General features: G+C 40.4%; 1 protein-coding gene across 1 annotated transcript; it reads right to left on the bottom strand.

Moving 5' to 3' along the window:
• Positions 1-3,571: 3,571 nt before the first annotated feature.
• Positions 3,572-10,568, bottom strand: prkab1a (protein kinase, AMP-activated, beta 1 non-catalytic subunit, a). Its single transcript, XM_041959995.1, has 8 exons — positions 10,473-10,568; positions 8,607-8,789; positions 8,327-8,496; positions 8,001-8,094; positions 7,670-7,784; positions 7,350-7,483; positions 7,016-7,084; positions 3,572-5,452 (listed from the first exon to the last, which is right to left on the bottom strand). The coding sequence occupies exons 2-8, from the start codon at positions 8,754-8,756 to the stop codon at positions 5,375-5,377; spliced, it is 810 nt and encodes a 269-aa protein (XP_041815929.1). The 5' UTR covers positions 8,757-8,789; positions 10,473-10,568; the 3' UTR covers positions 3,572-5,374.
• Between the last annotated feature and the right edge of the window lie 4,089 nt (positions 10,569-14,657).

Raw genomic sequence — 14,657 nt, 5'->3', positions numbered from 1 at the left:
GTAAGTACAGCTGAGACAATTAGTTTGCAATTAGTCGACAGAAAATTAATTGGAAACTGTTTTGATAATCCTTTGTCATTCTTCATGGAAAAACATTTCATGGTTCCACCTTCACCAAGGGGAGGAGTTGCTAAAATAGATTTTTTTAATCCTTGTGAGAGTTGCCCTACTGGTTGGACAGAGCAAGTATTGTGAAGGTGTCACTATGGGCTCTGCTTTTACATAATGTACGACTAGCATTTTTTTCTTTTTTTTAAATCTTTTAATAATTAGTGAAGCCTCTAGTGAGACAGTGTTTGTTTACCACATTCACCATTCCACAGTTTGACACATAGACCTACCTCTGTGTCAACTTTGCATGACAAGCACACATTCCTCACATATGCACATCCGGCTCTCATCCAGGCTGCTCCCACCATGTTATCAGCACAATTCTGTGCTCATGCCAAATCTGTGAGCGACGAGAGGAGGATCGGTTGTAGAATTTAGAGAATGCTGGTCAGACACACTGCACCCTTTGCAGCCGCCTCCAGCTTCCAGCTGAGCATGACCTGTTGAAACTGTAATTTGACTGCTAAACAATTATGTAGCTCACCGTAATTTAGGGTGAGGAGCAGGTTAGCAGGTTTTAATGCTGTACATGATTTGACCTTGACATCCGGCAGATGTAATAGAATGTTACTGAACAGAATGGAAGGCACGAACACGGATCCAACAATGCACAAGTCCCGTCATCCAGAGGCCTTCTTCCTTCCTCTTCAACTGGGTGGATCTGTTCATTTTGTGGAACTCCCCAGGGGCTTAACGTACTGTTTCTCTGGTTCAAAGATCTTGGATATAATCCAGCACATTCCTGCAGTTATTGAGCTGCACCCATCTCCCCGTAGAGTCTTCGTCCACACGAGTGCGAAGATCAAATATCAGTCAAGCTCCGACATGATATCAAAGTTTTAGCGGTAACTGTTGAAAGTCTGGGTAAACGATCTATAACAATGGGCCCATCATTGCAACTCTGAAAAAAAGTGTGATGTAATCAGTGGTATAAAGGGCTTTGTTCTGAGACTGGCTTCATCTTTATTAATCATTTGGATTGATTTTAGGAGAGTCTTATATAAAAAAAGATGTTCTGCATCCTGTCCTCCACTTCTTAATATGAGATCACTTGTAGACAAATCTTTTGTTATCTTCCGTGTGATCTAGATCTTTTCATCATGACAGAATCTTGGCTGACACCAAATGATCACGTTAAAAATGAGTGGAAAGGCATCATGTGACATATTAGTTGAAACACTGTTGAAATCTTGTTCGCAGTGTGCTTTATAACTTTGTTATCGGAGAAAGTCGGTGTATTACTGTAGTGCACTGCTTTTCTGATGCATTACCCCAAACACTGCAAGTGCCAAACTGCATGCAACATTTCAGAGTAGACTGCTGAGATGAAACATAACCCATATAACCCTGAGATATGAAGCAAACCACCACTTTGATTTGACTAATGTAAAAGTACTTAAGTCAAAAAAGGCTGAACATCGTGTGCTTATATCAAATGACCCCTGATCATCACAAACTGTTAGTGTTTACCCGTCACTGCTTCTAGCCTCTTTGGATATTGTGCCTGACATATATGTGCTTTCTAAGTGCCACATGGAGTCGTTCAGAACCTTTAACACAGCATACTTATCTTTAGCCCATAGCTTTTGATGCACTTCTTGTAACCTGTGCTAGATGCACTGTTCGTTTTCTCACAAAATAAGCATGTGTATGTTTGCATTAGGGGTGAAAATTCCTCCCCTGGTGAACACCAGGTGACCAAGGGTCCCATGTCTTTCCACTGTACATTATTTTTTCTCAAACTCTGCGTGTGCTGGGAATGGGGGGTGTTCACCAAAATCTGGAGTCTCCACCACCTGCTCCACCACATGCTCTGTGTAGCCTCTTGCATAAGTAACAGTCACACAGTACGGGACCCTGGTAGATCCTGGTTTCCTCCACAGTCTGTTCCAGTTTTACAGTAATTTACGACATATCGACATATTTATATTTATCCTGCACATAGCACCAAGACCAGCTTCTACTGAGGACACTGACAACCTGTCAGGTGTCTTTTGTGACCTTCAACTTTTCAAGGTTTAATTTTAGGCTATCCATTGTGCCCAAGCCCAATTAGCAATAGGAAGTCAAAATGTTGTTTTCCAATTTGAAATCACAGGACAAGTTTTTTTATGGACACTAGCTATTGGAATTCCTTCTGCTTTTTTTTTTTTTTTTTTTCTGAGAGGATGAAGGAGTGTCTCCTCAGGGCCTCCACTGTTTAGCGTATCACTCTTACTTTGTGACCTATACAGATGACTTTCCTTCCAGTACTGGTTTAGAATCAGACTCCATTATTATGCACATTGCATGATCCCTTCTGTTACATTTAAGCCTGAAGTGTCACCCTCTTTTCTTCGCTGAAGGACAGACAGTGCAAACTGACCGCGAGTCAGGCATCATCATCCAACACCAATGGCCGCCCTCTGTCATGCTCTTGTGGCTGAATGGAAGGAAAACCTGCGGCCAGGTTCCAAAATCTTGTGGAAATTCTTCCCAAAAGAGCGGAGGCTGTCATGGTTTTTGAATGAGATGTTCAATAATAATCTCATTTGAGTGCAATGTCCTGAAGGTTTTACTGTTGTTACTAGTAAATGACAAAAATCTATCTGGAATATGTAACCAGTGGTTGTCTGTCACTATGGTAATTTAGATGTAGATCTGAATTTAAATGCAGAATGTTGCCCAATAACTTTTTTTTAATATTATTTTTTAATTAAATAATTATTTTAGCAGATCAATATGATGTATATCACTGCTTCCATGGTCTTGGAAATTTATGCAATGCCTAAATTCATACTTGACAGCCATAATTGCCTTGGTCATGGCCTATAAATAGGCTCAAGGGTCAGAAAAGTGTCATGTCCAATAAAGAGACCTAACACAGCCTGTGAAGTTGATGTCCCACCATATGTACAGAGCCATGGAAAATCCCAGACTTAAAGAGCAACGGTGATATGAATGTTGACGATATGATGAGAACTTGGACGCTGGGAGCAAAGTGTTTAAAGGCACGTGTTTTGTGCAGCAGCTGTGGAGAAGAACGTTTCTGCTTTTGTTGCACATCTGTGAATGTGCAACCTATAGGTGTTGACTATAGGTTAGTGAATATACCAATAGTATGGGTCAGTATTACACTTTAGTCATTATACTGTACATAGACTAGAGGTCTGTGTGGCACCAAGCAACAAAAAATTGTATTTAAAGCACTGCTTGATGTTTTTTTTTTTTTTTTTTTCGTTCTCAAGCATCTGGTAAATACAAGTTTTAATTGTATGAAACATAATTATAATGGTGCTCATCAATTGAGAAAAAAGCAGAGAAGCCACTGCCTTCTACAAATGGACTCCTGAGTGTCTGTGAGGCTGACGACACAAATATACACACAATTTTCTATTCTGACTGCTATGAACACAAAAGTTAGTATGTTGTTGTTGAGAAAGAGCAACAGTACGATGAAAAACAAATGCAGATGGATTTGTAACAACTATCTTTAATACAAACGTCTCTCAAAATGAAAAATGTGTACATGCCAGCTTGGTTCAAAGGGTCAACAACGCTTTAATGTTTTTATTGCAGTTTAAGTCGAAGTCTAGCATTTTAACATCCATAAATCATTAACATGTTAATTCTCACAGCAGAAGTAATACAAAGACCTACACTAAGGAGATTGTCAGCCTCTACTGGCCTATAGCATACAACAAAGATAATTAACATCTTGGTCTCAATTTTGAGTGGCAATTATACCAAGACAGCATATGTGACAATAATAGTGCTGTGAATAGATGCTGCAAGTCATACCTTTAACTTAAAAAAACATTCTAATCCTTCAGACTTTATGAAACACAAACAGGCCATTAACAGTACATCGTAACTATAAAAAAAAAAAAAAAAGAAATCTTCAGTAACAGTACGACTCGGTCACATGATCCCATGCTTGTCCCTTAGCCGATTTTGTGGTTCTTCAAGTCAGTGTTGGTCACACGACTGCCTTCTTTTTGTCAAATATCTTCAACATTTTGTTCCCTGTTACACGTCTTTCTCGTCAACCATGAATTCATCATTCATCATTTTAGAGAGGCGAACGCCAATGATGCCATATTGACTGAGCCAGTGGCGAACAACTACCTGGAGTGACTTAATTTTTGTAATGCATTTAAATGTATGACATAAGGAAAGTCATGTTCCAGTGCAAAGGTATATCAGTGTGAGGACCACTAAACCTGCTTAGGTGTTCAAAAAAGGTAATAAGCATTGTTCTGATACATTGTCGTGCTGTGAGTGTACATACATTGTATGCATATTCTACTTTAAAAATAAAGGTTTATCATCATAGTGCAAAACTAATAAAGGTATTCTAAAGTTTAGACGAAATTCATTTCTCACAAACATAACTTGGTTGGTGGTTTTGGTCTCAGCTTATCTTAACTTATCGTCTTGACTGGAATGGTCTCGACCGCAACACTGCAACTAACTATAGAAAGAGTGTTTTTGACAACAAAACAAACCACACCACCAACCAAAGAAGAAGAAAAACACATCACTGAATACTTCACAAATGATAGAAAATATCTACTCTGTGTGCTGTGGTTATCTTTAAATAACAACTCTAAGAGAAACAGGCAAACAAAAAGAGTGGAGAACTACTGCGGTGCATTTTTTCCTTCCTTGACCTTAACAGTCACATTCTCGACTGTACTGCTGTTGTCCTCTCAGTCATGGGAAACACTACAGCTACCTCATGCATCTGAGAACTCAGAGTGAGATTTTCCCAGCATTGCCAGTCCTCATTTCCTCATATCAGACATGCTATGGTGCCCTACCTCATTATTTTTGCCCGTCTATGTCTACTAAGCAAAGATTGTGTTGTTGAAAACTACAGAGGGCAATCAGTGAACAAATAAAGGACTGGAGCAACTGAGTGATATGTATCGTCCTAAACAGATGTGGACAATAACTGGACTCACAGTGAGTGTACAAAATATCATCTCAGAGCTGTTAACTACTTTTATCGCCTTAGGTTCATCTAAGACTCTCATCCAGGTGACTGCTGGCCTTTCTCAAGTTTGGGCAAAGAATACAAGTGATCACACACTGCCTTTCAGAGCGCTGTGTGTTAATCTTCAAATCAGGATTTGGAAGTGTAAACAAATCAAACTCATGAGCGATGTGGCCTGGATTCCTCTGGTCTTTCTCTGTTGTCAAAAGAACAGATGGAGCTAATATTTTGTACACTCAGTGTACAGTTGATACACTTGGACAGGATTATAAAGTCAGTCGTCAATCAGATGGGTTTATATAATAAGGTGGTGACATACTTCTTCTTGTAGCGATGTGTCGCACTGAGCACCATCACTCCGTCCTGTAACAGAAAAATGCAACGTTACTTTAAACACTCACACTTTCTAAACAATGAAATATACGCTGACATCTAAGACGCAAGTGACCCAGTGGGAGCAATGTTATCAGTCACACCATGTGCAGTGTCACCATACTGTAAACCACAGAGATTAGTGGGAGGGCCACCCACTAATCTTGACAGCCTGCTCCGCTCATTAATCCCTGTCTACAATGAGGCAATATAGGGTCTACCACTAGAACATTCCTGTCTACTGCTGTTAAGCAACTATTCCTTTGGTTGCTTTACATGAAAGGATGGGTTCACAACTTTTAGAGCCACATTTTAACGTTCATTTTAGCACAAAATGAGGACTGCAGCTCTGTCAGAGGCATTTTAAGTAATTACAGAAAGCAAAAACTGTTTCAGGGTACACATGATCATGTGAGTGATAATTTAAGGCAGGCTTAACCTATCATTATATGTCTTTCACCAGTGAACCACTAGAGGGCTTTTATTGTGAAGCAGCTACACAAGGTGCAGTCTTGTGGATCAGTTTTAACTACTGCAATTGATAGGGACTCATATTAAGTGCTACAGGTGAAGCATGAAGGTAAGCTACACCTTTTTGTGAGTTGTTCTTGTTGTCTGAAAATTAAAACATTCATTATGGGCTTTGATCCCACTTGCACACGGTGTGACTCAGGTATCCAGTGGCATGGAAAGTCAACCTATATCATCCCACAGAGTAGATGCTGCCTGAAATTTCTTGACACACCGCAAAGTCAAATAATTGAACTTTCAAGTAAAAACACACGCGACTGTTCTGTTTGCAGCGCCCAGTTTATTCTATTATCTTAACAACAGCTTTCTATAAGGCTAATTTTTGCCCAGAAGCTATGAAATTATCAAATAAGTGTGCCATTAAGCAACATTTGTAAGCCACTAAAAGCAATTTGACAGTCAGCATGTGATCTGGGAATGTTCAGAGTAACATGGGACAACCAACAGAGCCCCAGCAGGAACAGATTTGTTGTTCCCCAACTGCAAGTGCCACTATGAAAAGGTCTCGTCTATCATTTATTAGCGTGAGTGTTTAAAGAAATATATATTTTCCATATATACATTACAGCATTTTACCTGCTCTTGTATAATTGTTTGATTACAGCTGAAAAGCTTCTGACAACCAAGTTGCTTTCAAGAGAAAGAGGCATACTAAAAACTAAAAATATTACATTTACAACAGGAAAAAGTCATTAACTACCATAACTGACTATGTGACCAGCTATCAACTAGTTTTCCTGTCAGAACGTGGGGGAAAAGGCCAATTATCTGTCCTTCGGCTCCCCTATTAGCAGCTTGTTATCACTGTCAGCACTCCACAGATACAATCTGCTGTGCAAGCTTCGTGCAAGCTTGCTAGCAGCTGTCGCGGCTCACAGTTTCTGTTAAAAATGCTAGTAAAGCTGGTCTTTTCTCAAGTGTCACCACAGAAAGTTTTCCCACATTTCAGCAGCCACATTGTGCTGAAAACAGCAAAATAAAAAAAAATATTTTTGGCATCATCCAGTCAACTTGAGAGCCTACCTTAATGGAGAGAGCGTAGAGGTGGTTGAGCATCACATGGTTGGGTTCTGGGAGTAATGCAGGATCACACTGGATATGAAAAAAAAAAACGTGTCATTTTTCCAATGAATTCTGTACATCTGTCTCATTTTAAGTACTTCATCAATTTCTGTTTATTTTTCATTGGTTATTGCAACTAAAAGGTCAAGCATAGAGACATTGTTTAATGCTTGTCAAAGGTCTATGAAAGAAATGGTGCTTTTTATTTTGACTATAATTCATACAGCACAAAACAGAGAACAAGAAGTTTATTTTTCAGCAAATCCACAATGGAAATAAACTGGGAGCTACTTACAGAAATCCCAGTGTCTTTGTTAAGGATGACCTGCAGCAGGTGAGGTGGAAGTATTGGTGGAGATTTAAACTTCTCTTCCTGTTTAGGAATATAGGCATCCTGATGATACGGCCCGGGAGGAGAGCTGGAGAGGTCTAATTTAGAAAAGGAAGAGAGACAGAATGAGGGTGGAACAGTATGACTGAGATGGAGCATCAGTTTCAAACATTTCCACGGGCCTGTCTGAAAATCATGCCCTCTTTTCACTTAGCAACAAGACCCTGCAGTACACATCACAGAATCTAATGGGACAGACATGAAAATGGTTTGTCAGCACTCACCTGACATGTCAGAGCATTTCTGCGAGTCTACCATTAGAGCATCAAACACCTCAAAGTCAGTTTTCTTCACCTGGATGACATTGTTGACTGTTCCGAGTTGACTGGTTATAACTGGCTGTAAGGAAACATCAACACAATGTAATATCCAGGATAAATAACCACTGTAAGTTGAAACCCTTTTGACAAAACAACCCCCTGAAGCAAATTGCAGGTAAACAGTAATGAAGCAAAACCTTCAATTCTGTCTTTGTCCCTCATTTGCCAAGTTCATGGGAATTATTTTCACTGTCTGGACAAAAAGTCACATTGGAGCGTACAAATAATTGCTTACCTCGGCTGGGTCATGGGTCCACTGGCCATCCACATAAAACTTGTACTGATGCTCCCCTTCAGGAAGATCAACAATGGCCACAAAAGTGTTCTGACTTTGACAGATGAGTTTGACAGGAGAGTTATCAGTATTTCTCTTTAACCTTATGAATATTACATACTGTTTCATGAAAAATGATCTTAACAGTTGTATCAGTGTGTTACTAGCTTCACTGAGAAATGGTAAACCTTGTTCTGTGGAATAACTAGTAAGCAGTATGGACTTAAAGCTGACAGAATTTCACACAGAAAAAACACATTATGTCAGAGTTCAGGATGCCCCCTCACCTTCTAATAAGAGGAATCTTGTTGGCCCAGTTGTTGAAGGATCCAGAGAGGAAGACCTCCTTGCCATCTCCAGTCCAGCGAAAGACTGTTGGTCTGTCTAAAGTCGGCCCTTTGTCATCGGCCTCCAAGTCTTGCTGCCATGCAAGAAACTCTTCTTTCTCTAAAGGAGCCTAAAATACCCATCAGACAACCACCATTCATTTGTCTGATTTGCAAAAGTCTACTGGCGCGACCATGCTAGCAACAGATGAACTGTCTCCGAAACAGCAGCACAACTTACCTTCATGTCTTCACCATGAAAAATATCTGCATCCTCCGGGCTGTCCATCAGAATTTTTGGCCTCTCTCCCTCCTTGGTTCCTCGGCTGTCCCTCCGCTGAGCCTTCTCCCCCTGGCCCATGGCAGCCCTCTCACTGCTTGTATTCCCCATGACTTTGTCTTCTAGTTGGCTGGTCCAAGGTCACTGTGAGCAGGAATTGTAAAGCTCACCAGCAACTCAAAAAGGCTGCACAAGATCTGACTCTTTAATAAGGTAAATAATCATTAACAGCTGCTACTGGAGAACTGGCAACAGCAGTTGCTCTCAAAGACCTCATGACTCAAATGAGAAAGAGGATTAGAATAGCAGGAAAGTTTCTGTCCTATCCTATCAAATTACAAGCAACTGTGGGTCAGAACCAGCAGTGGACACACATTTTTCAATGCATCACCCGGGCACGGGCATGGTCATAGTTTAAGCGTCTTCTTATGTTAGGCTCAAAATCATCCTTACATTACATTTTATTAGTGCTGTGTTGGACACCCTATTTACTACATACCACACATTTGTTACATTACAACTAACCATTTGCCAGTATAACACTGTGTTTTTAAAGTTTTTTCCTACCTGAATTTCACTACAATATAAAATATACATTTGCTGAGACTAGAAACCTTGAGATACAAAACCAACGCAATGCAAACATTGGCTTTCATCTTTTGTTTGAGTCATGTTTTTCTCATGCATGCTAATGCTGCGTGTCACTCATGTGGTGCAGAAATTCAATCTGCACTGCCAGCTGTATAAGTAAGCAGCAGTAACATAACCTTGACAAAATAAAGGCAGATATGGCATTTAAAGTAATGGACTGCTGTACCAGGATGTTTCAAATCAGTGCAAATTGAGTTTCGTATCATTGCCAAATGATATGATACCAGCAAACAGAGGTGACCTTGGAAAAGCCTGAGCCGTTTCCGCACAGGTGCTACTGACACATTTCTTGGTGATGCAATAATTGCCATGTGAATATTACTATTTCTGTCGATGGTACATAAACTCAGTTAAGGTGAAGCAAAAGGGTGGCAGAAAAGGTTTATACATATTCAGTGTTTGATTCAGGGTTTATGTAACGGCTGGTGTTCAATAGTTCAAATACTACACGTTTTTTTCTGGTAAAATATTAAAACGTCTATCCTTACTTGTCAGTGGATGACCGAATAAATCAAATCAACAGCTTACTGCAAGATCTGATTTTATAACAAAGGTAATTATGATCATGTGGTTATTCCAGGGTTTTGCCTTTTCTGCATCACTGTAGATGACGGAGTGCATTTTTTGCTGTATGATTATATTAAGGGTTTGAGTGAAGTAATGCTACTGTTTCCACCACTGGTCATGGTGTCGTGACAACCATATAAGACGACCATATAAAGAGGATGTAACACAGTGCAGTGTAATTACCTTGTATAACAGACGATGTCATAACAACTTTACTCATGTCAAGCGCAACATGATGTTGGCATTAGCCATCAACGGCAGTGACACCTTGCCAATGCTAATGTTACGCTAGCTAACTTTACCTGAAGGCTAAACTCTGAAGCTTCATTTGCGAACTCTTTAGCGATTACATCTTGATTTGCTTGTCTTGACTGGACTGTAGGTTGTTTCGCTTTAGGCAATAGTATCTGAGTGGCAATAAGAGGTAACGTACGCATAGTATGCATGGTTTACTAAAGCTAACGCTCGTTAGCAGCTAGCATCACTGTGTTGTGTAGCCGGCTGGACGTCCCGTTTATCCAAACAGTGCTACTGTTTGCTGCAGATAAGTACAACTTAAACAACGAATGCACTGACTATAAATACAAACACTCATGTGGCTTTTTTTACCTGAGTAATGTTTGCCGCCGTAGCTGTCCGTGTTAGCTCACAAGACCCATTTCACCTGTCTGAGCCGAAAACAAAACATTCGGTCACGCTAAACACACCCGCCCCCTGGTTTGCGCACGCGCAGTAGGTAAAACTATAAGTATGGCGCACTTACTTATTTAACTACTGAATAATCACACAAATACACATACCATCATGTAAACCACAGACTTTAAAATATGATCATGATTGTTAAACACAGCCAGACTGCCACAGATAAACAGATGTAAAATTACATCTGTCATCAAATGGAAATGTGATTTTATGTACTCAACACTAGATGGAAGCGTGAGTCAAGTACAGTACAGATGATGGACTTTAAGGTATAAAAACACAGCTTTACTCACATGTGATGAGCCGATACATTTTAATTTAATGTACATAAAATGTGTGTTTTCTGTAAAACAAATAACAAACAGTATGCATCTGAATTAGTAAGGTGACCTGTGCAACGCTTACCTGAAAAACAACAAACAAAAACCTACGTTCAGAAAAAAGGACAGTGCTGTTAAATATTTTTAGACAGAAGTTGTGAATATATATACTCATATTACATGTATATTTACATTTTTTAATAACAAATTGCACCATGGATGGTTCTCTTGTCTAGATCTGTTAGCTCATGCCAATGATTTCTTTCAGCTGGCTTCAGCCTCGTCAGCCAAATTCAGGCTCCGATAACACAACGGCTTTGTGCCATTCTTGGCATTTACTGTGAGCTTGTTCAGCAATGCAACATGTGCTGTGAATGAGCGCAACTTGCTATTCACACAAAAGGCCTCTGAACTATGGAGGTCCAGCTGTAATAATGCCTTATAAGGTTACCTTCAAAACCTTGTTTACCGTGACGTCTGTATTGCCTAAAATATCATACTCATTAAAGATGAAATCATGCAGAAAATCAGCAATCTCAGCCCAGTCTGATCCGAGGACAGTGCCAAACCTCATACAGCTGCTGTGGTCACACTTTCCCTGAGCAGTGCTGCTGTGCCAATGCACCTGTCAATAGATGAAGCCGATATTTTGACTTATCATGGCAGGAAAAGCACAGGTATAATTAATGACATTAACAATGTTGCAATTTAGGGGCACCAGTAAGTCACACAAATGGGCTACAATGCATAACACCAGGGCTCTGTAAATGACACACCTAATGGAGTGTAGCCATGATCGATGCTTAGTTACAATGCTTCAGTAGCCTCTATTACAGTAGTTTCTGTGAGCAGAGTCCTGTTGAGCTGCAGCAAATGCTGAAGAAGTGTCTATTCATCTTTGTTTTGTTCCCTCACCACTGCCATTCCCTAACTACACCCGTTCTCTTTTCCTCAAACTTCCACACAGATTTAATAGAACTAATGATTTGCACCCCCCTTCACACACACACACACACACACACACACACACACACACACACACAGCACTCTAACATCCTTCAGACACAGGGGGCAGCAAATGCTAGAGGCTTTGGCACATAACGAGGAGCTAAATAAAAATATGTCCAGCAGAGATGTGTGAACTGGAGGGAGGTTAGCTTTCACTGGACCATTTAAAAACAGAAGAAACTACATTTCACGCGGCCCTGTTATCGACAATGACACAGCAGACGCAGCCCCAAATTATGAGCGTGGTCACAGCTGATTGCAGTGCACAGATGTTGGTCCACACCGGGTGTTCAATTAAAGAGATTTAATTTGTCCCTTCACAGGGTTTATGCCTTGTAATAAACAGCATATATTGTTGGTTTCTCCTCACATGGCTTCATATAATTCTGAAAACAATAAGACTGTTATGACGTGATGCAAATTTATATGTGCATGTTTTTTTGTGCAGGTAAGAGTGCAGTGTCATACAACACTTTCACCACAGCATGTCAATATTACACTACATTTGAGTTTTAAAAAATCCAAGAGCCAGGCATGTTAGACGACTGTCCTGGAAGCAGACGGCTGTAATTGGCTCACGTCAGCTTAGGAGACTGAGTGGGCTCCAAGGGAGAAGTTGGCCTGACTGGTGGAGGTGGGATGTGATGTTTTTTGTTGCATGTGGAGGTGGATTTAAAAATGGACTGGAGGGATGGAGTTGGATGGTATGGCATGTTGTTAGTTTTGATGTGTTGAAAATGTCGATGTGTCAGTTGGCAATGTTAGAATGAGGACTGAAGTGGGAGTGGTAAACCCTGATGCTGGATCATTTTATGACTTTGAAAGCCGTCTTTGCTTGTGCCAAAAGGACTAAAGCTGCAGGGAAAACTGAGCGAGCTCTCACAGGCTTCATTAGAAATCCTGCACTGGCTCACAGACCTGTTTATGAACTCCGTGATGTGACTGATGCTCTGACATTTTGCTGCGGCTCCGCTCTGGCACCGCCTCCCCAGAGCCGTGACCACACCGCCACTGCTGTTTACCATTACTCATCCCTGCTGAGTTGAAGCCATCACACAACAGTGGCCAGCCACAGCGCAGCACCTCGGCCAGCAGCTGGCCCTGACACACTCTCTGCAGGACAAGCCAGATAACCTTTATACTGAGCTCCTCTGGATCACACATGGGGTGGTGATGACTCACACTTGTTGTCTTGGCACTACTGCAGGCTCACATCTGTGCGTGCAACACACTTGGCACACTTGTATTCATGCACTTGTTCCTTTGTGAAACGCTGACTGAAAACTGTGGGGAAATTTGAGCATGATTGGCTGATTGGATCGTCTTTATATCTAGGCACAAAGGACGCATTTGGTTATTCTGTGTTTTTCTTATTGCTAACAAATCCCACGAGAACCAAAACCAACAGCGCTAGATGCTAGCCCACATCTAACCATGCTTTCTGACATCCCTACCTTTAAAAACAGGCCACCACTCACTTTTTTTTTTTTTTTTTTTAAAGCCACAGTAAATCCTTAAAAATGCTTGGCACTGTAGTTTTTATCAAACGCTACCCAAACACAAGTTAGCTGTGCATTTGTTGGGGACTGTTTTTACAGGCTGTTTGCCACAAATTCAGTGCTGTCATGAGTATTTACAGCAGCAACTATGTTTATGTGAAACTGAAACTGAAACTTAAGACTGCAGTGCCCATGTTCACGGTGCTGAAGGAAGGTGTCAGCAAATGCAACACTTTGGCTCCGTGATGAGTTCACGGTCGCAGAGGAATCAATGACTACTTTAGCTACATGGACAAAACCTATAAGCATGATCAATTCATTGTTAGTTTTGATCTCTCAATGGTATTTGTTATATAGAACAATGTAAACTATTTCCAGGCTTATCCTTTAACATCAAGGCTTTTATTTAAATTGAGTAAACATGGCGGCACAGATTTCCAAACTTTACCTTTTTAATTCAGTCTGTGACTTTCACACTGCTTGCTTTAAAGCTTGATTGGTCAATTAGCCTTCCGTCTTGTCAAGATTTTTTATGGTCTACTAGAAGTTTAAATGACCTGGAACAACTTTGTCGAATGGATGGTCCCACTGACGCCGTCCATCAAAATGAGTCATGCACATGTCTGTGCAAAACATCTGTTGCACAGAGCATAACAACTGTCCGCTCTGTTGAAGGAATAAGAATCCTCAGCAAATCCAGGTTAAAGCTGAAGAGTGTGGTGTCCAAGGTGAAGTCTTGACACAGCACAAGCAGGAGATCGAAAATTAACTGTGCAAAAGGTGAGAAACTTTCACGATTTTGAAACAAAAGAAATGATAGAAAAATGACACTGAAAGAAGTTAATTTGAATCAGTAAAATGTTCAAATCCTTTCACCATGATTTCTTTACAATGCACATTCTGATTTATTTATATACTTCTTTAGCCTTTACCACATAGTAGATTAACAATAAAATCAAAAGAAAGACAGACAAGAAAATGAACAATGAAAAAAAGAAGCAGGGACACATTTTAATGTCCTTCACTGCTTCATGTGCTGCTGCTTTCTTACATGAAAGACGCGGCTTGTAATCTATTTTCCCCCCTTTTCAACTTTTTCTTTCAACCCTGTTCAGTGCACTGGGCCTGAGGATTTAATCATAAGCTGTCTATCCCAAATGATATAAAGGCTGCATCGCAAGGCTTCAAACAGTCTTTCTCATTAGCCCAGTAATTTGCGAGGCTATTTGGGTGGCATAACTTTGGACTAATTCGGGGCTCAAGTT

Source organism: Chelmon rostratus, chromosome 19, assembly GCF_017976325.1.
Source record: "Chelmon rostratus isolate fCheRos1 chromosome 19, fCheRos1.pri, whole genome shotgun sequence".
In the NCBI taxonomy this organism is placed as follows: Eukaryota; Metazoa; Chordata; class Actinopteri; order Chaetodontiformes; family Chaetodontidae; genus Chelmon; species Chelmon rostratus.
The sequence above is the reverse complement of the archived record's forward strand: the minus strand, read 5'-3'. Positions and strand labels throughout refer to the sequence as shown.